At 42.3% G+C, this 23,962-nt stretch overlaps 1 protein-coding gene across 1 annotated transcript; it reads right to left on the bottom strand.

The window, feature by feature from the left end:
* Positions 1–491: 491 nt before the first annotated feature.
* LOC123246900 (zinc finger protein OZF-like) lies at positions 492–12,672 on the bottom strand. Its single transcript, XM_044675677.1, has 7 exons — positions 12,651–12,672; positions 12,433–12,509; positions 7,535–7,661; positions 4,349–4,441; positions 2,433–2,533; positions 671–1,455; positions 492–582 (listed from the first exon to the last, which is right to left on the bottom strand). The coding sequence occupies exons 1-7, from the start codon at positions 12,670–12,672 to the stop codon at positions 492–494; spliced, it is 1,296 nt and encodes a 431-aa protein (XP_044531612.1).
* Between the last annotated feature and the right edge of the window lie 11,290 nt (positions 12,673–23,962).

Raw genomic sequence — 23,962 nt, 5'->3', positions numbered from 1 at the left:
TAGGAAGTGATGAGAGACACTATCTCTTCAAGTATGTTGGCAACTTCCTGTTGAGGGAATTCCTGCTTTGAACTTGGTGCTGAAGGATCTCAGCCGAGACCTCAGACTGCTTCCACTCTGAATTGTCACGTGGGTAAGTTAGGCTGACTTCCTTGGCCTACCTTGGCCTTTCCAGACTCTCTCTATTTCCCTACTTTCTACCTTCCTAATTGCAAATAAACTACCTTAAACCCGATCCTGACTTGGGTTTATTTTAATTATGGAATCTGAATTATTGATTCCTGGCGGCCACACATTAATATACATATATATATATATATATAATATCTAAATTATCCAATTATTACACCTCCAAGATCAAGTTCTCTAATGGATAAAATCTGTTCTTTTGGCTAAAGGCTTTCCCATATTCATTACATTCAGGTGGTCTCTCCAGTATGAATTCTGTGATGGTCAACAAGCTGTCTCTTTTTGCTAAAGGTTTTTCTGCATCAATTACATTTAAACTGTTTCTCTCTAGTGTGAGGTCTCTGATGTCTGATAAGGTTTTGCCTTATACTGAAAGTTTTCCCACATTCATTATATTCAAATGGTTTCTCTCCAGTATGAGTTATCAGATGTTTTATAAGGCTTTGCCTTACAGTAAACACTTTCCCACATTCATTAATTACATTCAAATGGTTTCTCTCCAGTATGGATTCTCTGATGAATAATAAGATTTTCCTTCTGGCTGAAGGCTTTCCCACATTCATTACATTCAAATGGTTTCTCTCTAGTGTGAGTTCTCTGGTGGGTAATAAGATTTGCGTTATGGCTAAAGCTCCCACATTCCTTACAATTAAATGGTTTCTCTCCAGTATGAATTCTCTGATGATAAACAAGATTTCCCTTCTGGCTAAAGACTTTACCACATTCATTGCAGAGAAATGGTTTCTCTCCAGTATGAGTTCTCTGATGGGCAGTAAGATTTTCCTGCTGGCTAAAGGCTTTTCTACACTGATTACATTCAAATGGTTTTTCTCCAGTATGAATTCTCTGATGGATATTAAGTCTTCTCTTATAATTAAAAGTTTTGCCACACTCATTACATTCAAATAGTTTCTTTCCAGGATGAGTTCTCTGATGTATAAGACGACTTTTCTTCTGGCTAAAGGCTTTCCCACATTCATTACATTCAAATGGCTTCTCCCCAGTGAGCATTCTCTGATGTTTTATAAGGCTTTGCTTTATAGTGAAAGTTTTCCCACATTCATTACATTCAAATGGTTTTTCTCCAGTATGAGTTCTTTGATGGATAACAAAATTTTCTTTCCTGCTAAAGGCTTTCCCACATTCCTTACATGCAAATGGTTTCTCACCAGTGTGAGTTCTCTGATGGTAAATAAGAAGTCCCTTCCAGCTAAAGAATTTTTTACATTCATTACATTGAAATGGTTTCTCTCTAGTGTGAGTTATCTTGTGAGTAATATGGTGTTCCTTTGAAACTAAAGCTTTCTCACATTCATTACATGTAAAGTGTTTTTTTCTAACACGAATTTTCTGATGTCTGTTAGGGATTGTTCTCCAGATAAAGAATTTTCCACATTTATTACATAAAAATGTTTTTTCTCTAATACGAATTTTTTTAAGGGTAAGAAAATGTCTTCTCTCACTAAAGTCTTTCCTCCATTCATTATAGGCAAGGTATTTTTTTTTGTTTGTTTTTTATTATTATTTTAAACCCTTAACTTCTGTGTATTGACTTATAGATGGAAGAGTGGTAAGGGTAGGCAATGGGGGTCAAGTGACTTGCCCAGGGTCACACAGCTGGGAAGTGTCTGAGGCCGGATTTGAACCCAGGGCCTCCCGTCTCTAGGCCTGGCTCTCAATCCACTGAGCTACCCAGCTGCCCCAACAAGGTATTTCTTTTTAAAATGAATTCTCTCAAGTTTAGGCGAGCTTTCCCTATGGAAGAAGCATTTCTCACATTTATTATATATGTAATGTGTCTCTCCTTTCTGAATTTTCTGATGTAGAGTAAAATTTGATCCTTTCCCAATGATTTTTCTGTGTTTATGTAGTTTTTCTTCAGCATGCATTCTTTTCAATTTAATTAGATCTGAGTGGTACCTGAAAGGCTTCTTCCATGTGGTAGCCTTATAGAGGTTTTTCTCTAAGAAAAATGTATCACATGTATCAGAAAAATTCCTGAAGCTCTTTACAAGTCTCTTATATTTACAGAGACTTTTCTCCAAAGCTCTTCTCCATGGGGCAACCAAAGCTGACTTCAGCCTGAAACTTCTCTTAAATGTATTACACTGAGGTACATCCACTTCATTCAAACTTGTCCTGGGATCTAGTGTTACTTGTCTAGATTGTTTTTCCTGGTTGTTCTTCTGTTCCTCTAACTTATGATCGCAAGTTTCAGATTCTCTCATCTTGGAATGACAAACCATGTTTTCCCCCAGATTTTGATGAGATACGGCTTCCAAACAGATGACTTGCTTCAGATTTGAATCCTTGGTTTCAATCCTGGTCTTTTTAATAATGGAATCTGAAACAAATAACATAAATCATTAAGCTCTTGTTTGTTATGCTGAGAGAAAGGAACTTCTAATAGAGCAAGTTTTAGATCCCTTCTTTTTCCTCAAGAAGAAAGATATCAAATTTGGATAACTCCCTCCATCAACAAATATTCATTCCTCCATTGGATTTTATTATGTCCCAGGCACTAAGCTAATCTGACATCTGGGAACAAAAATAAAAAACAGACCAACACCTTCAAGGATATTAAATTCTAATGGATAAGAAAACAGATATGTATACACAAATAAATATAGAGTAGATAGAAGGTAGCTAATAAGTATCTGAAGCCAGCATTCTATTCTCTTACCACTTAGCACACTATGGCAGAATATGAATGTGAGAAATGACAAATACAAAGAAGCATATATGAACTGATGGAAAGAGAAGCCAAAAGTGATATAAAAACAGCAAACACAAAGACTACTGTGAGAAAATACCCCTACCCACTTATGTATGATTAGATTTTGATGTTAGTGATAGTTTTCAGAAAATTATAATTATAATCCTGAGAGAATTAGTATTAAGTCATGATTTTAGAAGGCATTTTACTTATATCTTTGTAAAGTTTTATAACTGCTTAACTTAGGCCTTAGAGTCAGTCCCATCCTTCTCTTAGTTCATGTATCATGCCCCTAACTTGTGATATAGTGAAAACTCCACGATATAGAATGAGAATATATTTTTTAAAACCCATAATACAGTGAAGCCTTGAAAAGTGAACTGCAATATAGCAAGGGATGACTGTATACACAACAACTACAACAAATGAAGAGGAAAGAGCAAACAACCCTCCAGATCCTGAAGGGCATATACTTATTATAATTAGCCAGGTGGGGCTGATGTATCTCACAAATTCTCTCCTTCACTAGAAGACTGTCAATGTGGAAATGACTGCAGAGACTCTCAGACACACTGGGGGCACTTTGTAGAAATCTTTTTCTTGTCTCATAAAAAATCTTATCAATTTTTCTTCTTTGTTACCAGAGGTGGCTTCATTATGCAGGATAAGGAGGACAAGCATATGTGAAGATGAAGGTAATGTTAAAACTGCAGAATGAAACATTATTTTGTGATGTGGCTAATGTGTTCATCTCACTTTAACTGACAACACAATTCATTACAATGGGAGTTAGGGTTTGGAGAAGGGGAAAATGGAATGGGAAGGGGAGGTAAAGATGGAGACATCTTCAAAAAAAAGACCATGAGAGAGTATCAAAGGAGGATTTAACAGGACACAGAGGGAAAAGTTCAGAGGGAGAAGTCAAACAACAACTTGGAAAATGCAGAACCAATGCTGTATTTTTACAAAAGAACTAAGGAGGATGCCCTGGCATCCATTCAATTCGCCCAAATTAGCAATTCCATAAGAAATCATTTTTTCCCCACTGTTCTTTGTATACAGAAATATTCAGGTTTATTAATAGGCTTCACATTCAAAAAAGCGAAAAATAAAAAATTTCAAAGAAAAAGGTAAAAAAGCAAAATAAATTAACCTCTTTTTAAATGGTCAAAAGTAATGATATCTACAAGAAAAAAATATCCAAATCATCCAATAATTGAAAAAATTCAAGTCAAAATATTTCTGAAATTTTACCATAAAGTTCATTAAAATAAAAACGTTATAAAATTTAATGCTAATGGAGCTGCAGAGAAACAGAAATGTTTTACACAGCTGTGAAACTCTAACTGGTACTAAGTAGTGCTTAGACCCTTGAGAAGCCACCCCACAAAAAGAACAGGAGATGTCACTTGCACTGACCTTACCTTCTTTTTGCCTAATTACCTGGACAAGTGCCTGTACAAACTTCTCCCTCTAGATTCAATACATCTTCTCTCTTCAACAGGAGGAGCAAATCTGGCTTGGAAACAGGAATCCCTACAAGGAGAGAAAAAAAGAGCTGAGTTTAAAAAGCTATCTAAGAATTCAAACGTTTTAAAATAAAATTTTTATGAGTTTCTTCTTTTTTCACAACACTTTGGTTTCTTGTTATATTCTCCCTTTCTCCCTACCAGAGATCCCTTAAAACAAACAAAAGAACATTTTTAATGAAAAGGAAGAGGAGAAAATAATGGGAAAACAAGTTGATATGTCAAGAAATCTGACATAATAAACAGTGTTCTAGAGATGTCAGCCTACAAATGATCAGTCAAGAAGAAATTCTATTAATGGAAAATCAGGAAGTTAAGTCAACGGAAGAAGTCTTTTGTTGAAAGCTATCCAACATTTCCAGGAGATTTGATAAGGATGGCTTAGGTGATAAAGAAAGACGAGGAGACTCTGGATTTCTGTTAGCTCATGGCTGCTTCTCTGAAGTGCCACTGAGTCACAAGTTTAATAATATATACAGAATTCAAATCCCATTTCACACAAAGTCACAAAGAAACTTTGCAGTTATGCAGAAAATACAAATTATGTCATGTCAAAAGAGCTTCAGTGACTTCAAGGTAAGGATAGTCTGGAATAGAACAAGGCCAAGGCTGAATCCCAGCTGCCTTATTATCAGAAAGCTAAATGAGAATTTGTCTTATTTTGACCTTGGCTGTCTGGAAATAGTTTCAAAGGCCATACAGCTTAAACCTCTAAATTTCTGTCTTAAAGAGAAACTGTTAACCTCTTAACTGTTGGTTTGCTAAGGACTTAAAGTTTTCCAATAAGACTATAATGCTTTTCCAATAAGAAAAGGTATGGATCATAAAAGGGGTCAAAAGAAGAGTCAAGATTTTTATCTTAGCTAGCCCATCCTGTCTGGCTCTGACTAGCAGAGTAGCTTTTGATGGGGTCCAGATAAAAATATCTATTTGAGGCTCTGTTTCTCTTATTGGCTTCCCACAGTCTTTGAATCATCTGTTTTGTAATTAAAGGGAGGATGGGTCACAATTCTAGGTAGACAGAGGTTAGCTATCCAAATGCATGTTGTTATCTGAACAATACACATTTCTTCCCCAATTTCAAAAATTCCAACCTTACCAAATATGAATTAGAATGAATGCTCCTATATACACAGTAGGATGTAGAGCCTGGGTAAGAAACTAGGAATCTCTATAATAGACAGTTTTCTTTTCTTTAAAAAAAAAAATAAAATTCACCATGTACCAATAAAGGCTGTCCTGCTGGTCAGAAATTCCTTCTGGCCTTCTTGTTTGCATTTCTGTGCATTTGAAAAGCATGTTTAAGAGACCTGCTCCTCTTTCTTTCCATTTACTTTCTCCATAGCAGCCCTAGCCCTAGCCTCACACTCTGTCCTCCTGCCTCCATCAAAGTGAGGAGGACAAAAACTCCTCATAACAAATGGTTCCAGTCAAGCACTGGCTGCACTTTCACTCAGGCCTTGACTCACTGGTCAAGGTGGAGGAGGTGGATTCCTCCTTGGTTCCCCAGTGCCATTCACAGTCTCTCCCTCTGCCACCATCACTCACTAATTTCTCCTCCTTTGAAGTTCATTCAGTACAAATCTATCATCCAATTTAAGGTTTGGCAGCTGTTTCTCTATTGATCTCTGGGCTCCTTCCTCAGTGAGTTCAGTGCCTGGCTCAGTCTTTTTCTCCTGCCCACCCAAGGACACACAAACATGGTCAGACCCTTGACCTTGCCTTCAAACACAAACTTCCATGCTCAGGAACCCTGACATCCCCTTTTCCCTCAAGGAACCCCATCTGTGGTCCTCATTCTTTGTCCTCACCATGACTTCCATTCCCATCCCCCAGTTCCCTCCTGGGCCATCCTCCCTGCACTCATTCACTCTCTGCCCTTCCCCATGTTGACCCCAGGGAACAGTCTGACTTTACATCATCCTCTTCTCTCCAGCCCATTGGCCCCTTACCCTGGAGCTGATCTCATGCTGCCAAGCTTCAGCCTTGGTTACTCTCACCCTCCAGTGCCCTCTCTCCTACTCATCTGCAGCTGAACAAAGCTGGAGAAAAATCACAAAACTGTGCTGACTGGATCCACCACAAATTGATGTTACATCTTCTTAACTGGGCCTTGGATACAGCCATGCAAAGCTCAGTGACTCACTATCCCATTTTTACAAATCCTTTCCTGCCTCAGCTCAGAACCTTGCCCAGTAGTTCACTGAACGAGGTTGTTCAAAGAATGAGGTTGTTCACCCAGAGCTCCCCCTCTTCTCCCCTCACATCACTCAGATACTTTCTACCACCATCTTCCCCTTCACCCGTCTCACATACTAAGGCAGCCTTTCTCCTCACCAAGGCTAACTCCTCCACGTGCACAAGTGATCCCATTATGTCCTCTGTTCTCCTGCACACTGTCCACTTAGCTTCAGTCACTCCCTGTCTGCTCCCCCACTGCCTACAAGCACACCCACATCTCCCCTGGTGTCCACCAATCTCTGCTGCCTGCTGTCCCTTCTCTCTCCTCTTCTGTGACTAAATTCCTTGAGGAGCCCATCCATAACAGATGCCTCCAACTCTTTCCCTCTCACTCTCTCCTTAACTCTCTAAAGGCTGGATTCCAAACTCAACATTCAATGGAAAGTGCTCTCTCTAAAGTCACTGATGATGTCTTAATTGCCAATTCCAATGGCCTTTTCTCAATCCTCTTCCTTCCTGACCTCTGCAGCCTTTGACATTGCCAATCGCCCTCTTCTCCTTGATTCTTTCTTCTAAGTGCCTCTTTACTCAGTACTCCTCTATTCTCCTCTTACTAATAGGATTCCTCCTTCTCAATAACAAGAGGTTCCAGAGTAGAAGGCACAGCTTCACAGATTCACCACCAGAATCCAGGAGAGCTCAGTTTATACAAAGCAAAGACCTCTCCCCTAGAAACAGAGAACAGAAACATTTTGCCTACTGACCATAAAGGATTTGCATTCTCCCTACAGAATGTGAAGTTTTAAGTGTTCTTGTGTAATAAGACAAAACTTATTTAGACCGTCCTTAGCCTCCAGCAAGGGAGCCTGCAAAGACTACAATACACTGACGTTGAGTCACAGGGGCTGGTTCTGCTTACCTATGGAGACCAGGTTCTCATAGTTCTCCCACATCACATTCCTGTACAGGGCCCTCTGGGCAGGATCCAGGTGTCTCCACTCCTCCAAGGTGAACTCCACAGCCACATCCTTGAATGTCACAGATTCCTGAATGCAACATATTCCTGCTTAGGCCAACTCTTCCATATATTTTTTGATTACTCACACATTCTCTGTCTCATTCTATACTGAATTCAGTAGCCAGTAAATAGTTTTGCTAAGCATTTTCTCCACTAATGAACCCCCAAAATATCAAGCACTTTATTCCTCAAGGACCAGACTATGCCACTGAATCAATCTCCAAACTACAATTAGAAATACAACACAAAAATCAGCAATCACACTCCAAATACTAATTTCTAGCAATCATGATTATAGCAATCATTCTCCATTCCTGATCAATCTTTTTTGAGCTGATTTACTTAGAAGGCAGAATAGCCCAAATGGTCTAACAGGCTAAGAATTCTTCTCATTCCAACTCCTCATTGCATGCTGCTTTCTCTCTTAAGTCAGCATTTCAAATCTTAATACAGAAGAGACCTAAAATGAAAACTCTGGTCTCCATGTCGTAATTATTATTAACTACCTACAATGTACAATGTGTGATCTTGATATTGAGAGTACTCTGCTTGGATTTCTCTTGTCTAAATAGTAACAGAATAACCTACCAAGAGCTTTCACCTATGTGCTATGAGCCTTCTTCTGGGTTGTTTATCCCCCAAAAGGTATACATGCAGCCTAGAACCTTTCCATCTCTCATCCCTCATTCTTTTTACCCCCTTTTTGCAACTACTTTGGCTTTCTTTTAAGCTTTGTCTGATATGAATAATGAGGGACCCCACCTACACTACTGTCTTTTTTTATATTCATTTAGTATTTTTGCATGACCTTAGCAAATGCAAGGGATGAACACACTATTGAATAGGAGTTTAGAATATTACATTTCCACAACTGAATCAAATAAGTTTTCATAATCATCATAGTAGAGGGAGCTTCTATTTTCTGCACTTTGCCCCCAACTCTGATAGTCCAGTTGTGGTTTACTGTACAATAGTGTTCCCTTCTCCTCTCATCAAGGCTGCCCCTCATCAAATGCATAAGTTTTTTTTCATCAAAACAAAAACAATCAGGAATCAGTAGTATCTAGAATCCTTCTGATGTATTTTTTCAGAAGTAACATCATCATAGAATCCAAAGGAGCTTGAAAATGCTCTTTCTCAGAATCAGATTTTGAAGATGTCCAATAACTGGGGAATGGCTTAAAAGTTATGGCATATGAATTTGATGGAACACTACTGTGCTATAAGAAATGATGACCAGGAGGATTTCAGAAAGACTTGGCATTACCTACATGAACTGATGCAAAATGAAGTGAGTGGAAAACACTGTACACAGTAACAGCCATATTATATAAAGATCAAGTATGAATGATACAGTTATTTCTGGCAATATAATAATCCAATACAATTCTAAAAGAATTACCATGAAAAAGGCTATCCAACTCCAGGGAAAGAACTGAGAATCTGAATATAGATTGATGCATACCATTTTTCACCTTATCTTCATGAATTCATTTTTTAAATGTTTTCTTCTAAACATGGTTAATATGGAAAAATGTTTTGCATGATCAAACATGTATAAGCTATATTAAATTATTTGCTCCATCAGGGAGACAAGAGGGGTAGAGAAGGAGAGAATTTCAAACTCAAAACGTTAGAAAATGAGTTTTTAAATGTGGTGACTCCAATATCACTAATTGTTGAAGCAGAGTGACACAGTGTAAGAGGGGAAATCTAGATATATAAGGTATAGTTGACAGAAATCGGATTAACGCGATTTCAAATTAAAATAGACCCAAGTCAGGATGACTTTTATGGGAGTTTATTTACAATTAAGAAGGTTGAAGGTAGGGAAATTGAGAGAGAGAAACTCTGGCCTGGACCAAAGGTCTGGACCAAGTAAGAATTTAGAGGCCCCAGCAGAGGAGCACAGAGGTTAATTAAACAAGGCTTCTAGCCACAAGGCCTTTTACAATTAGAGAGGCAAGAGAGGCCTCCTTTAGGGTAGAGCCTCCAGAAACGCCAAAGGAGGAGAAAGGAAGTCAGCCTAACTTACCCATGGGACAATTCAGAGAGAAGCTGTGTCACCAGAGATCCTTCTACACCAACTTCAAAGCGCCAACTCCTCCACAGGAAGTTACCATCATATTTAAAAGAGCATCTTTTGTCACTTCCTGCATCCACCTCCAATTTCAAGTGGATAAATGGCAGTCCCTTGTTTTTGATTTGTTACTTACTATCACGTGTAGGTAATAGACCTTCCCCTCCCCACTTAATTCTAATTTGGGTGGGGTGACATTATTTCTGATGGCTAGAGTCTAAACAATGAATGAGGATGAGCTAATTCCACTTACAGAACAGAAACATCTGTAACACATGTGGCCAACTTGTTCTCCTCAGTATGATTTGAATTAAGTGAGTCTCATGCCAACCCGTCTGTAACTGTTTTTTCCTGGACTGATAATTACTCTAAATAAGCACAGAACCATAGAGATGGAAAGGACTTAGGAGGCCCTAGTACAACCCAGAACTAAGCAAGAATCCCCAATTCAATCCCTTCTCTGGTAAGTGATCATCTAGCCACTGATCAAAGACTTCTAGGAAGGGAAAGCCTACCACTCCCTTGAAGTAATCTTTTCCTATTTCTCTAGCTTAATGTCAAGAACTTTTCCCTCATGATGGCCACTGATTTGATTCTTTCAATGACCACAAATTTCTGGGAGGCCTATTGTGTGGGGCCAAGCAGAAGAGATCTAGTCTCATTACTTTGACAGCTCAATAGGATGGACCAGCTCTCACTCATGGTCTCTTGCATAAATATCTCCAGTCGGTATGACAGATCATTGAATGATATTAATTTGAGGCCTTTCAGCTTGAAATCATCTCCTCTGAACATCTCTTATCATGGCAATTTGAAATGGGGCGCTGAGAACTAGGCACAAAATTCCAGCATAGCAGCTCCACAAGGCACCAAGGAATAATTTCTATTTCTCCAGAATATTCTCTCCCTTTCCCTCTCATTTTCATCCAACTAAAAAAATGTATTTAAATTCTTAATTTAACAAATATCAACTAAAATGATGACTTCTCTATGTAGAAAATATCCAATCTCTATAAATTAGAGTTTGCTTTTCTTTTAATTATATAATAAATTCAACATGCCACTTTCAAAGCTGAGCTATTTCACTCTGGTTATTTTGTGACTTTCTTCTGGGTGGTTTAAAAACTTTTCAATACTCTGTTCTTTTTTTTTTTCTTTCTTTCTATTTTCTCACTCCATTCTACCATTTTTCCCCAAATGAAAAGAACAAAACTTTCAAACAAATTTTGCATAGTCAGGCAAAACAAATTCCCACAGGCCAACACCTCCCCTCTTCAGCAGGAGGTGGGCAACAAGTTCATCAATCCTTGGGAATCCTGGCTTGGTCACCACACTGATCTGGATGTTTAAGTCTATCAAAGTTATTTCTTTTTACAGAATTGTTGTTCTGGTATAAAATTGTTGTGATTCTGTACCCTTCACTCCACATGTGTTCATACATCTTCCCAACTTTCTCTACTCTTTCCCTCTTTCCTCATTGTATACTGCAGGATAATATTTTTATTATATTAATGTACCATAACTGGTTCAGTGATTCCCTGGCTGATGGGCACTACCTTCATTCTGAATTCTTTACTATAAGAAAGAGATGCTACAAACATTTTTGCATCTCTATGTCCTTTTCCTCACTTTGATCTCCTGGGTGGTACAGAGCCAATAGTCCCTGCCGCTAATAATAGTACAGAGTCAAAGGATAGGGACAATTTAGCAACTCCTTGGGTAGAGCTCAAAATTCCTCTCCAGAATGTTTGGCCAGATCACATGGTCCACAAACAGAGCAGTATGTGTGCTGTTGTCCTAAATCCTCTGTAACAACAGTGACCTTCCTTCCCACCCCCACCCCCCCAATCTGACAGAGATAAAGTGGAACTTCAGAGCTGTTTTCATTTCTATCCCTAATTACTGACTGGAAATATTTTTATCTCCTTGTTCATGGCTTGGCTTTCTTCCTTTAAAATCTGTCCATTCATTTATGTTTATATATGACTTTTATTTATATCTATTGGAAAGGGCTCTTATTTCCACAAATGCCAATCACTTCTATATGGATCTTGGTTGAGACCTTGATGACTACAGTTGCTGATACAATCCATGTTTCCCTTATTTCTCCAGCAATCTCCCTTTTGTTTTTCTTTCAGAGAATTTAAGGGCTTTGGGGGCAAGGACCATTTCATTTTAACTTTCTACACTAGGGTCCGGCACATAGTGGGCCCCTAATGCTTCTTGAAATAAATTAAAGTTCAAAATCTCTTGATGGTTAGAAGTCGTCTTTGGAATCATTCCACTTTTAGATGGCTAAGTTCCACCACTCCTTTGGATTGCAGCGAGGCAAGTTTAACACATTTTATAGCCATTAAACCCCTTAGAATTGTTCACATTTGTTCTAAAAATATGTTCCTTCACATTATGGAGATATTGTGGCTCTCATGATATTACAACAATCAGAATAGTCCGAGACTCTGGGAATGAGATATTGAGGCTGAACTCTCTAGATGGAATTTGGGTGAACTGAGACCACTGAAGAGAGGAAAGAGAAGGAAGAGGCTATGGGAGAAGATAGGGAAAAGGGGAAAGAGAGAGAGACAGAGAGAGAGAGACAGAGAGAGACAGAGACAGAGAGAGAGAGACAGAGACAGAGACAGAGACGGAGACAGAGAGAGAGACAGAGACAGAGAGACAGAGAGAGAGACAGAGAGAGAGAGCGCAAACTTGCACTTACCTGAAACCTGGCAGCCAGGTTCCCACAAATCCCTCCTTCCTTCTTCTCCAGGCTGCTGTCTTGGGGAAAGGCTGCATCTGGAGAAAAAGAGCTAGATAAGGAGAAAGAAGTCCTGAGAAAGGCCAACCTTGCTTTGCGGCTCCTAGCCCATCTGCATTGTCAGTCTCACTTGACAGATCACTCCACCAAATGCTCTCTAACCACCAGGCTCATCTCACGGTCTCTGCTGGAGAAAGCCATGCCCATGTGTTTTGTCCAGGGGTACCTTCAATGGCCCCTAGTAGCCCTTTCCTGGCACTCCTTGGGGGAATAATAAATGCTGAGTGACTGCCTGAAGGAAACCATCTGTGGACCTGAGCAGATGGGAGGGAGGGAAGGGAAGGAAGATTTGGGGCTCTGTGCTGTGATGGGATTCCTCCCCTCTGGACCATTCCTGCAGAAAGCCTCCCCAGGGAGGAGGGTTGGGAGGTCTCCCACATCCGGGGATTCTATTCCCCCCGCGGATGCTCCTGGAATCCCCGCCGCTTTCCTCTCCTGTCAGGGCCGGGTCGTCGCTGGCCCTTTTCCTTTTTTCATTGCACTGACTTCACTCAAGTCCTCCCTTGCCCAGCTGGGAGGTACAGAAGTTCCCATTAAAGGAGATCACATCTGGAAAGTGTTCAGCACTGGGCCTGGTACACAGTAGGCATTCCATAAATGCTCCTTCCCATCCCTAGAGCTCAAAATAGGGCAGTGGGGGGACGGGAGAACCCGGAGGGGTTCCTCCTCCACTCTCCCCCTCGTGCCAACAAGTCAGTCAACAATTCCGGAAGAAGTCCTTGGAGGGGGCAGGGCGCTGGCTGCCCTCCAGGAACTCCCACTGCAATGGGGGGAGGCGTCGTGGGCACAAGGTGGTCCCGCGAAGTGGCTTCAGGGGAGCCAGGAGGGAGACCTGAGGAGACAAAAGCAAAAGCTGGGAGCAGGATGGAGGCGGGGACAGGGCGGGCAGAAAACAGGAAGACGGAGGGAGAGGAGGCGGAGCTCCTCCCACATGGGGGCCTGGTTACACACACACACACCGCCCACAAATGCAAACTTGTGCTCCTGCCACCCCGAGGCCTCCACGCAGTCACACGTGTCCCAGCCCACACCCGCTCACGTGCTCCTCGTTCACTCGACACCCCACGTGCTTACACTCATCCTGGCAGCTTCAATAAAGGAGACGGAAAAAAAAAAATCACACGCGCTGCGCCTGCGTGCTTGGATCATCCCGCCTACAGTTCCCCAGCAGAATGGGGCCAGCTTCAGGAATCTGGGGGCTTCGGTAGCAGGATGGGGCCAATCCTCGGCCTCCCCACACAGCCAGAAAGAGCGCTCCCATGATGCAGCGCACTCCTCAGCGAGTCTTCCGCGGGAATTCTGGGAAATGTAGTCTATCGGCCCACGCACTCCGTTTAGATAGAAACTTTATTTCTATCCAGACTGGCCAGGGATGTGGCTCTTAACTCTTTCCCTATAACTTTTGGTGTAGTGTCCCCATTGGCCAAGTCTCTCTCTTTTTCTTTTTTTTTAAACCCTTGTACTTCGGTGTTTTGTCTCATAGGTGGAAGATTGGTAAGGGTGGGCAATGGGGGTCAAGTGACTTGCCCAGGGTCACACAGCTGGGAAGTGGCTGCAAGTCTCTTTTTTTTAAGCAGTAAAATAAAGACTCTTAGTTCCGAGACCCGGGGTTCCCATCCTAGGCGCAGGGGCGGCTTTTCGTCTCTCCTCTCCGGCTCTCTCCTGGGAGACTAGTCCTGGCTCTCAGAGAAGGCAGCCGGTAAGGGCCCAGAAGCTGCCGGAGTCTGAGAGAGAAAGGTCCAGACTGGACCGAACCTTTGTTTTCCAGCCTAGAGCTCCGGTGGCGAAAGGAAAGCCTTCGATGATCCTGTAGACTCGCTCCAGTCTGCACTTCTCTGGGTCGCCCTAACCCTCGCCGAGCACACGCACACACACACACACACACACGTTCCGTGGAAAGAGTTTCCCTCAGAGAAGCTGGAAGGACTCGAGGGACCATTTAACTCAGTCACCTGCCCAGAGGAGCAGAAGGTGGAGATCCCTCCTCTCCTTAAGGGCCCTTCTGCTCCACCAGAGCGCGCTGTTTTTGAGACTATCTCCAAGACACCAGAGTGAGTTTGTTTAGACTCGTCGTACCACTTGTCTGTCTGAGAAAGCCGCTATTAAATACAACGTACTGCGAGGCGCTAGTATAACGAGAAAGAATGGATTTTGAGTGTAAGATGGCATTACTCGTGTTAACCTTGAAAAACACACAACCACCGAGTGGGATGAGATAACTACAGCTCGAGGATTTACAAAAATAATCTGGATTCAAGGGGCAGCTGGGTAGCTCAGTGGAGTGAGAGTCAGGCCTAGAGACAGGAGGTCCTGGGTTCAAACCCGGCCTGAGCCACTTCCCAGCTGTGTGACCCTGGGCAGGTCACTTGACCCCCATTGCCCACCCTTACCAATCTTCCACCTATGAGACAATACACCAAAGTACGAGGGTTTAAAAAAAAAATAAAAAAAAATTAAAAAAAAATAATCTGGATTCAAAAAGTGGGCTTGAAATGGCAGCAATTTCATTTTCTTTCCCTTTCCATGGAAGGGGACATTGTCCTAGTGACAAATGCTGATGTCCACCTGTAAAACCGACCTTTTTATAGTATCCCTAATCCGAGATCTTCCCTCCCCCTTGTTAGGAGGACAGGGCTCTGGCCTACAATCTTTGAGCATGAGCTAATTTAGGGTACAATGAATGAAATATTGTGGGAAGCCAATAAGAGAATAGATAAAAATCTGAGACTCCTCTTTTGACCCCTTTTGTGATCCTTTTGTGATTTCTTGTTGAAAAGTATTGTGGCCTTATTGAAAAGCTTTAAGTTCCTAGCAAACCTGAATTTAAAGGGTTAACACTGTTCCCCTTTGACCAGGAATGCTGCTGCCTGGTATAACCAAGGCCAAAATCTTAGTGGGGGCAATTCGACCCTGAGAGGGATACTCCCCAACTTGGCTTCCTGATAAGAACCCAGTCAAAATTCAGCCTTGGCCTTGGCTTTGTGTTTTGATGTGACATAATTTGTAACTTCTGCACATCTGCAAAGTTTCAGGGGGTTCTTTTGTGTGAAATGAGTCTTGATATATATATAATAAACTCCAGGCTCCTGGAGCCAGAGCTGGAAGCATGAGGTAAAAGATAACTCCCTTGTCCCGTAGTTATTTCCTTATTAACTAAACTGTCTTTATCAGATTATCAGAGATGATAAAGAGATCTTGACAAAATATACAAAACAGTTACTTTCTCCAGCACTTCTCACCCTCCCATCCTGCTAGAATCTTATTGCTAAATTTGAGGAGACACCTATTGTGATGCGTGGAATTCTGGGGAGGTTCCTGCCCTCAGATTCACTCTAATGAACAGACAGGAGACTTGATAAGATGCTAGCAGAGCTCATGTGGCTTTATTCAGGGGCGTGGGGGGTGGGAAGGGGGCGCACAGAGTGAGGGAGCACTGTCTGGAGAGACCTCTCAGAAACAATGGACATGAATGCTCAAATTTACTCAGAATTTATAGGGATCCAACACAATGCTATCTCTTCTTTCCCACCACCTGAGTGTTACATAATACATTTGTATATTATATTTCTTTATCTTGTTCTATCCTCCTTAAGTTTTCCCAACTTCCAAGCCTTTGGGAACATTCATTACATTTGCAATTTTTCAGCTGAGTCAAGTTTATTCAGCCACTTTGTAGGCAACACTAGGTCTGGCTTTGTCCCTGAAGCACTGCAGGGGTGAAGTTCTTTGACCTGGGGTATCAATAGGAATTTGGGGTGTATAGGAGGACCCAGTGCCCATCACAGTCCCACAGAACTTAGGCCTGCTGTGCCCTCAGGGGAGGGACTCCAACCTACAGAAGGTGGGAGGTAGTAGGTAGGGTCAGGCTTAGAAGTGTAGACAATTTTGAACACGAAGACTACTTCCTTCCCTCTCTTCTGTCCCCCTCCCATCCCCATCCTCCTACAGAAACCCAAGAGGCAGAAGGGAGTTGGGATCCTAGATAGGATGAGACCAATCAGAGCCTCAGTGACTTCAGAATCAGAATTCTCAGGGCAGCTGGATAGCTCAGTGGATTGAGAGCCAGGCCTAGAGACGGGAGGTCCTGGGTTCAAATTTGGCCTCAGAAACTTCCCAGCTGTGTGACCCTGGGCAAGTCACTTGACCCCCATTGCCCACCCTTACCACTCTTCTGCCTTGTAACTAATACTTGGTATTGACTCCAAGACAGAAGGTGAGGGTTTAAAAAAAAAAAAGAAAAAGAAAAGAATCAGAATTCTCCCTCTGGTTGTTATTCTGCCCTCCTTGCATCCTCTCTCCCCAACTAACTCCTACAAATGATCTTGACAACAGACTGACTGCTTGATCTACAAGGGAGAGAGGCTAGGGAAGGCTGAGGATGGGGAGGAATAACTAGCAGAAGCCTGAAACTGGAAGCCAAAATCCAGTGTGGAATTCAGCTCTCTAGTGGGGGAGGGGGCCTGAGGGCTCTGAAAGAAGTGGGCACAGGGAAGCAGGAAGCCTGGGTGAGAGGAGGAGAGGTAGGGTCTGGGAGGAAAGTCATTCTAACATAGCGCATGGTAATGGAGTTGTGCCCTGGGAAAGAGAGAGAAATGGTGCTTCAGGATCCTAGAAACACTTTGAAATCCTCCTTAAATGGTGCTTTAAGATCCTAGAATTTTACTAGTTAGCAGATAGTGCCAATTAGAAGTTAAGATGGCAACCTTGTTCTTTCTCTCATCTGAAAAGGGCTTGCTTGATATTCTAAGATTGAAGGGATAGGGGAAGACCAGAGCTATCTTGAAGGTGGTCAGATGATGTTATGACTTCCTTCAGGCTGGTAAGAGATTGCAAGGCCAAGAGGGGAGGACACTAGAGCAACCCTAAAGGTCTACAAACAGGATACAGGAGGGAACATCACTCGTGCACTGGGGATTTTTGCAACTAAAGAAAGATCTTTATAATTAGGAGAAATCCTCCAAGCCTTGAACATGTCTCCTTCCCTTTTTTGTGCCCTAAAATTTGCCCCAGGAAGTGTCAGCCCTTAAAGTATACCTCTTCCTAAAGACTTACATATCCCTTCTATGCCCATTCTCCACTTTTCAGCCTGGCATACCCCTGAAACACCCAGGGGAGGAATAATCTGAGAAAAGGTAGAAAATTCCCAAGGATGGGAGGAGGAAATCGCTCAGATCTTCAATAAAAATCTAAAAAACTGAAATCCAGCAGAGCAGCTTTTTCCCTCAAAAGTGGTTTTTCTTGTTTTGCCCTGGACATTCTAAACTTAGCTATTGCACCCAATAAAACTATACTTCTTGCCATGGACAGAGCATGTCTTCATTCTTAGGACAGATCCATTATTCATCACTCTAACCTTAACAATGACAGGAAGGTCAGGGACTCTTGGGTCAGGAATGTTCCAGGTGGACAGCCAAGCCTGGGAAGCAATATTGTCCTGAGGTCTAACTAGGAGCTGGGGAGAACTGAGACCTTCTGGTAGAATTTAGGTTTGGAATGCCTAAAGGCAAACAAGACAAGGAGCGAATGTCTGGGATCCAATAAGGAATCCAAAAGCCAAAGGACTAGATAAGGGGTTGAGGGCACAAGGAAACTGCTTTGGTTCCTGTGTTGAAAGTGGGGGTTTGGGACAGGAAGACAAAACACATGGATCCTTCCAGGGGGCTGGATCTGAAGGTAGGACAACCTAATCTCTAACCAGCAGCTGGGGGCAGGAAAACAGGATACCTGGGTTCTGATAGGAAGTCTGAAAGCAAGACTTCTGGGTCTCTAAGGACAAAGGATAAAGTTTGGGAAAGTGTGACCCAATGTCAATTTGGGGAGGTTCATCCTGAACATTTGGGAAGTGGTTGGGAGTCTGGAAGTTAGGGCCAGGGAGCTCATCCAGTAGACAGGCCTGGGAAGAAAGTATGCTCTAGGATGACCTGGAGGACACTCACTACCAAGTCAAACAAGAAAGATGAGACCCAACGGTAAAGGCAGCCAGAAGCCACGGGCCATGTTGGAGCCCCAGCTTGGAACAATCTGGGAACTACACTCATAGAGCTGGCTTCCAGAAGGCAGAGAGATCTCAGTTCCAGGGGAAGAAGTTTTACAAGTTTTGTTGTATTTCTCTCTAATAAAGTGATTATGATCTGATAGACTGCCTGACCACTGATGACAAAAATTAAAAAATTGCTGGGGAGTAGGAGGGGGATTTCCAGCAGTCCAGTTCCCCTTAGGGTGGGACAATTGAGCAAAAATGGAGTGAGAAGAGCCAGAGACCCAATAGGTTTGCAGTGGCTGATCCGAAGTGCCATCTGCTGATTTTAATTTTTATATCATTTTTCTCAAGATTACATCAATGTTGGCATGACTTCCATTCCCACCATACATCTTGTCTTTGGAGACAACGTGTTAGGTGTGTTTGACGTATCTCTTGGGCTACAGTGGTGAGAACATACAGGCCTTTTCATGGGAGACAATTTCTTCATATTTCATTCATTGTTCTTTTATATTAAATTACTGTACCAAATCAGATCTGGGAGGGGGGAAACTTGGAGACTGTTCTGGCCTGTTCTTGCAGGCACCTGTGTATGGGAATCTGAGTTAGAGATTTAAAATCTTTAACATTAACTCACTATATGCTGGTTTGTTGTGAAGTGACTTCTAGGGGAAGTTTCTATATTATGGAGGTTTATTTAGGGATATTGAGTAGTCTGTGACTGTGGTTGTTCTTGCCATGAACCTGTATTGTTTTTCTGTGTCTCCCTGGGGCTGAATAAGGATCCTGATTGTAATAGTTTCAATACAAGTGAATGCTAGTGAGAAAAAGTCACATGGGGAAACCGAGTGAGATTCCCATCCTTCTGACACCTGCTTTGCGGGTTCCAGAGCTGGTGATGAGCTGTGCTAAACGTCACAGGCTTTGATGGCTTCCTGCACAAATTACCCCTTTGAATAATGTATTGAAGTGACATCTTTGAGTCACCTTCTTCTGAACAGAACTCAGTCTCCATTTAAAACAAAGCTTCTTCCTTGACTAGAGTTCATATCATCAGGTCTTGGAAGGCAGAAATTAGAATACCTTAAATTCTCTTGAACTGGGGACTCAATCATGTTCTTTCAAAAAGCATTTCTCAATCAGTAAATATTTTTGAAGCACCTACTATGTGCCAAGCAGTAGGCAAAGTGTCGAGGATACAAACTCCCTCAATTTCTAAATCTTTGTCACCACAAAGAGCTGCTATGTCAATCCTGACTGATGTGGTCCGATCAAGAGACTGAGATGAGAGTGTGGGGGTATATAGCTTTACTGTAGGAGAGTGGGGGCAAAGGTGGAAGGGAGGGAAGGAGCAGTTAGGGAAAGAGGCCCTATGCCAGGAGAGATGGCTGCAGGGGTTGGGGTGGGAAGGGGAGGCAAGACAGGGAGGTCCCTGTTGAGAGAAAGGGAGACTAGCACCAGCCAAGATGGCTACCAAGTCTCCACCTCAGTGGAGAAAGGTGCAGCCCTTTATAGGGTGCTTGTCAGGGATAAAGTATTGCTTCAGGTGAATTACCTGGACCACCCTCATTAGATGGTCCTAAGGGGGTGGGGAATCTTGGTCACTGAGGTGGGGGGCTTGTTCCCAGGCTGATCAGTCATGGGGGGGGTCATTTGTTCAGGCCTGACAGGAAAGTCCTGATGTCCTGCCAGGTTTTGCTGGGGCAGATGTTGTTATTTTTGGTAGGGATTGGGGGAAGCCGGGTTTTGGCCCCATGGTCTATTATTATGAATATTTTTATTTGTTTGGGGTCCTTTTCCTTTTATCTCTTTGGGATATAGTCCTGACAACCTTGTTTCATGAAACCCTCATGCATGCCTGGCTCCCTCTAGGTAGGATTAGTAGGTTTGTCCCAGACTGAACAATAATTCTTCAAGTATTTACTGATCTCACCCCAGATAGGATTAGCAGATAAAATAAAATTTTAAGTACCCATTTATCTTAGAAGTTTCTAGGCCTCTCCCAGGTAGTCTAACCCTGGTTGGAATCCTCCTTCCCATGTCCCCACGTAAGCCAATCAATTGTCCTTCCTTTCCTATATAGTACTCCCTAAAGTGTACTTGACCTCAAGCTCTTCAGTTGGATGGAAATTCCCATTCCTGGTACATTTTGCTGGAGACATCATTCCCAATCTCCAAGCTTAGCTTGGTGTGGCACGGTTTTGTGTGCACATAACTGTGTGGTGGCCATAAGAACGTAGTCTCCATTGTCCTGATTAAAGACAGTGTTCCTTGTATCTGCTTTACTGGTTCTGTGTTTTTCCAGGTTAACAGTCCTTTGACTTGCTGGGTCAAAGGGCACATAGTTTAATAGTGTTTTGGCCATAGTTCCAAATTGCTTTCCAGAATGTGTGGACCAGTTCACAGCTCCCTGGTGGAGCAATTTCACAGAATTTTAGTTGAAAGGCACAATATCTATCTACAACCTATAAATGAAAAGGATCTCTACTATTCCATGCCAAAGACAGCCCTCCAATCTATGCCTAAAGATAGGTTCAAGGAGACCTTCGTCTTGAGGCATCCCCAGTACTGAAGGCAGCCCATCCTCTTTGGGACAACTCATTGTGAGGGAAGTTTTGTCCTAAATTGTCCATCCACTGTTCCTCATTATGACTTGTGGGGACAAACAGAACAAGTCTAAAAGCTTTCTTTCCTTCCCTTATTTGAAGACTGAATTCATAACCTTCCCCCACTCCCACCATCCACCCAGTTTCTTCAACATAACTTTATATACCATAGACTCAAGGCTTTCACGATATGTCTCAAGACGCTCTCCAGTTTATAAATCTCAAATCGTAGCACCTAAAATGAGGACAGTTCTCAAGATCAGAAAATCTTTGCTTCTTTTAATGCAACCCGATGCTAGTTATTCCCATTACTAGCTCTCCAGGAGTTGGGAACAAAAAATTCTAAAGATTGAACTACTGAATTGACTATGAATAGTTTCTTCTAGTCCCTGGAATTTGACCCTTGGCCCTAGTTAAAGAACCCAACAAGGATTAGCTGTAACAACTAATCTTAAGCACGTTTTCAGTCTTCTTAAGTAGACTGCTCCCAGGTATCCTAGCCTCTAGTCCTACTCTCCATCTCAAGCCTTTACCTAACGGTAGTTGTCCTTCCTTCCCTACATCCTCTAAAAACCGTAGTTCAGTGGAAATTCCCAGTAATTATATCACTGTTGGTCTTTCCTGAGATTTGGTCCTGCTAGGATGGTCTCCCAGAGTGGTGGCTTAGATCACTGTCTCTCTAGTGCTGATTAAAGACTTGTTCTCATATAACTAATCTAGTAGTTATGATTTTTCAGGTTAAGTCCAAGACTTCATTTTTTGCCTGCCCCATCAGATTGCTAACAAATATTGATTTGACAGTTCTTTTGCAAAAGATTTATTTTCCCAATTATACAAAACAAATTTTGATGCATTTTCTGAAATTATAAAACTCAAATTGCCTCCCTCTCCTTCCCCCTCCTTGAGAAAGTAAACAATCTGATCTGGGTTATACATATATGATCATGCAAAAAATACTTACATATCTAGGTTGTTCTCTTTAAGAACTTGTAACCATGCTTCTTCCCCCCACCTTGTACGGGTGAAGCTGGTTTTTGGACCCTATGACAGTGAGACCCCAAGTTTACAAGTAAGCTTTAATTCTCACATGAGACAGTGGAAAGAGCATTAGACCTGATGTTCATTTAGCTTTTCTCCAGCATGCGTTCCTTTCAATCTAATTAGACCTGAGTAGTACCCGAAGGGTTTCTTGCGTGTGGTAGACTTATACAGGTTCTTCCCTAAGAAGAATGGATCACATATTTCAGGAAAATTCCTGAAACTCTTTACAAGTTCCTAGTATTTACAGACTTTTCTCTAAAGCTCTTCTCTATGGGGCTATGAAAGCTTGACTTCAGATTGAAATTTCTCTCAAATGGATTAATTTGAGGTATATCCACTTTATTCAAAGTTTTAGGACCTCATAGCTTTTCTAGATTGGCTCCCAGTTGCCCTTATGGTTCTCTAAATCAGTGATGGCAAACCTTTTGGGGATCATGTGCCATGCCCCAATTCAGGGCTGGGGGCCAGGTTCCTAGCTGGCTCTCACCCAGGGGGAAGTTGCCTCCTGCCACCATGGGTACTGGGGATGGGGTGGGGTGTCTAGTGAGGGGGCTGCTGCCGGGATTCACTAGGCCAAAGAAGACTAGTACAATCTGGAAAGTGGGGGAAGAGATGCTGGTCCTTGTGAGTCCAATTCAAATGCAATCCCACTCTACCTCTGCTTTACTCTATCACAGAGATAGGCTGCTTATATTCGCATGACAACGTGTGCACCTGTAAGGCCAGCACAGTGCTGGGTGTGGAGCAGCCTAATGGACTGTGACTCACCTGGGGGTGGGAGCAAGAAGGGCACATTTAGCCTTTGGGGGGGGAGGGGAAGGACAGGGTCATCCCCCAGACTGGTGAAAGAAAGTGGAGATCTTTTAGGGGGTAGGGCCAGACCTGGTGGCAGAAGAGACCCCACCCCACCCTCCTGCAGTCCATAGTCCCAGAGTAGGGGGGAGAAAGGGAGGGGAGTGGCCAGAGCACTCTGCTCAGGGGAGGAAGTAAGCAGAGGGTTGGAAGGTATAGTGGAGAGGGGGAAGGGAGCAGCTCCACTGGAGTCCCTCTGCCTTTCTAGTAACTAACTCTGCCTGGATGGTGCACATGTCCACAGAGAGGTCTCTGTGTGCCATCTTTGGCACACATTCCATAGGTTCACCATCATGGCTCTAAACTATTATCATAGACCTCAGCTTCTATCATCTTGGAAAGTCAAACCATATTTTTTCCCAGCTTTTGATGTGATAAGGCTTCCTAACAGATGACTTGCTTCAGACTTGAATCCTTGGTTTCAATCCTGATCTCTTCAATAAGGGAATCTGAAATACATAAAATAAGTCATTAAGCTTTTGTTTGTTATGCTGAGAGAAAGGAACCTCTATTAGGGCAAGTTTTACAGTCTTCATCTTTCTTCAAAAAGAAGATACTCTATTTGGATCAATCACTAAATCAAAAAAATATCCATTCTCTCATTAGATTTTACTATATCAGGCTCTGAGCAAGCTCTCCAGATGGGAAGAAAAATAAAAAAATAGATTCTACCTTCAAGGAGATTAAATTCTAGCAGAAGAGAACACACACACACATACACACAATATAGGATAGAAAGTAGCTAGTAAGTGAATGAGGCCAGAATTGCACCCAAAGTCTTCCTTATTCAAAGACCAGCACTTGATTCTCTGTGCCAACCTAGCAAAGTAATTAGATGGATGATCATTCATTTGCAGAGTGGCTACCAAAACAATAGTAGAACATGTATATGAGAAATGACAAATACAGAAAGGCAAACACAAAATAATTGACAATGAATGTGGCAGCATTA

The sequence above is a fragment of the Gracilinanus agilis genome, chromosome 4 (genome assembly GCF_016433145.1).
Source record: "Gracilinanus agilis isolate LMUSP501 chromosome 4, AgileGrace, whole genome shotgun sequence".
NCBI classification, from domain to species: domain Eukaryota; kingdom Metazoa; phylum Chordata; class Mammalia; order Didelphimorphia; family Didelphidae; genus Gracilinanus; species Gracilinanus agilis.
Note: the sequence above shows the minus strand (reverse complement) of the source record. Positions and strands in the feature narration are given on the sequence as shown.

Excerpts from the sequence above, each read along its gene's own strand:
- LOC123246900 (XM_044675677.1), bottom strand. The coding sequence starts at position 12,672 with ATGGCTTTCTCCAGCAGAGACC. Across the intron at positions 12,510-12,650 it reads GGCTTTCTCCAGCAGAGACC|ATGCAGCCTTTCCCCAAGAC; the intron begins GTGAGATGAGCC and ends CTTTTTCTCCAG. Across the intron at positions 7,662-12,432 it reads ACCTGGCTGCCAGGTTTCAG|GAATCTGTGACATTCAAGGA; the intron begins GTAAGTGCAAGT and ends TGTTGCATTCAG.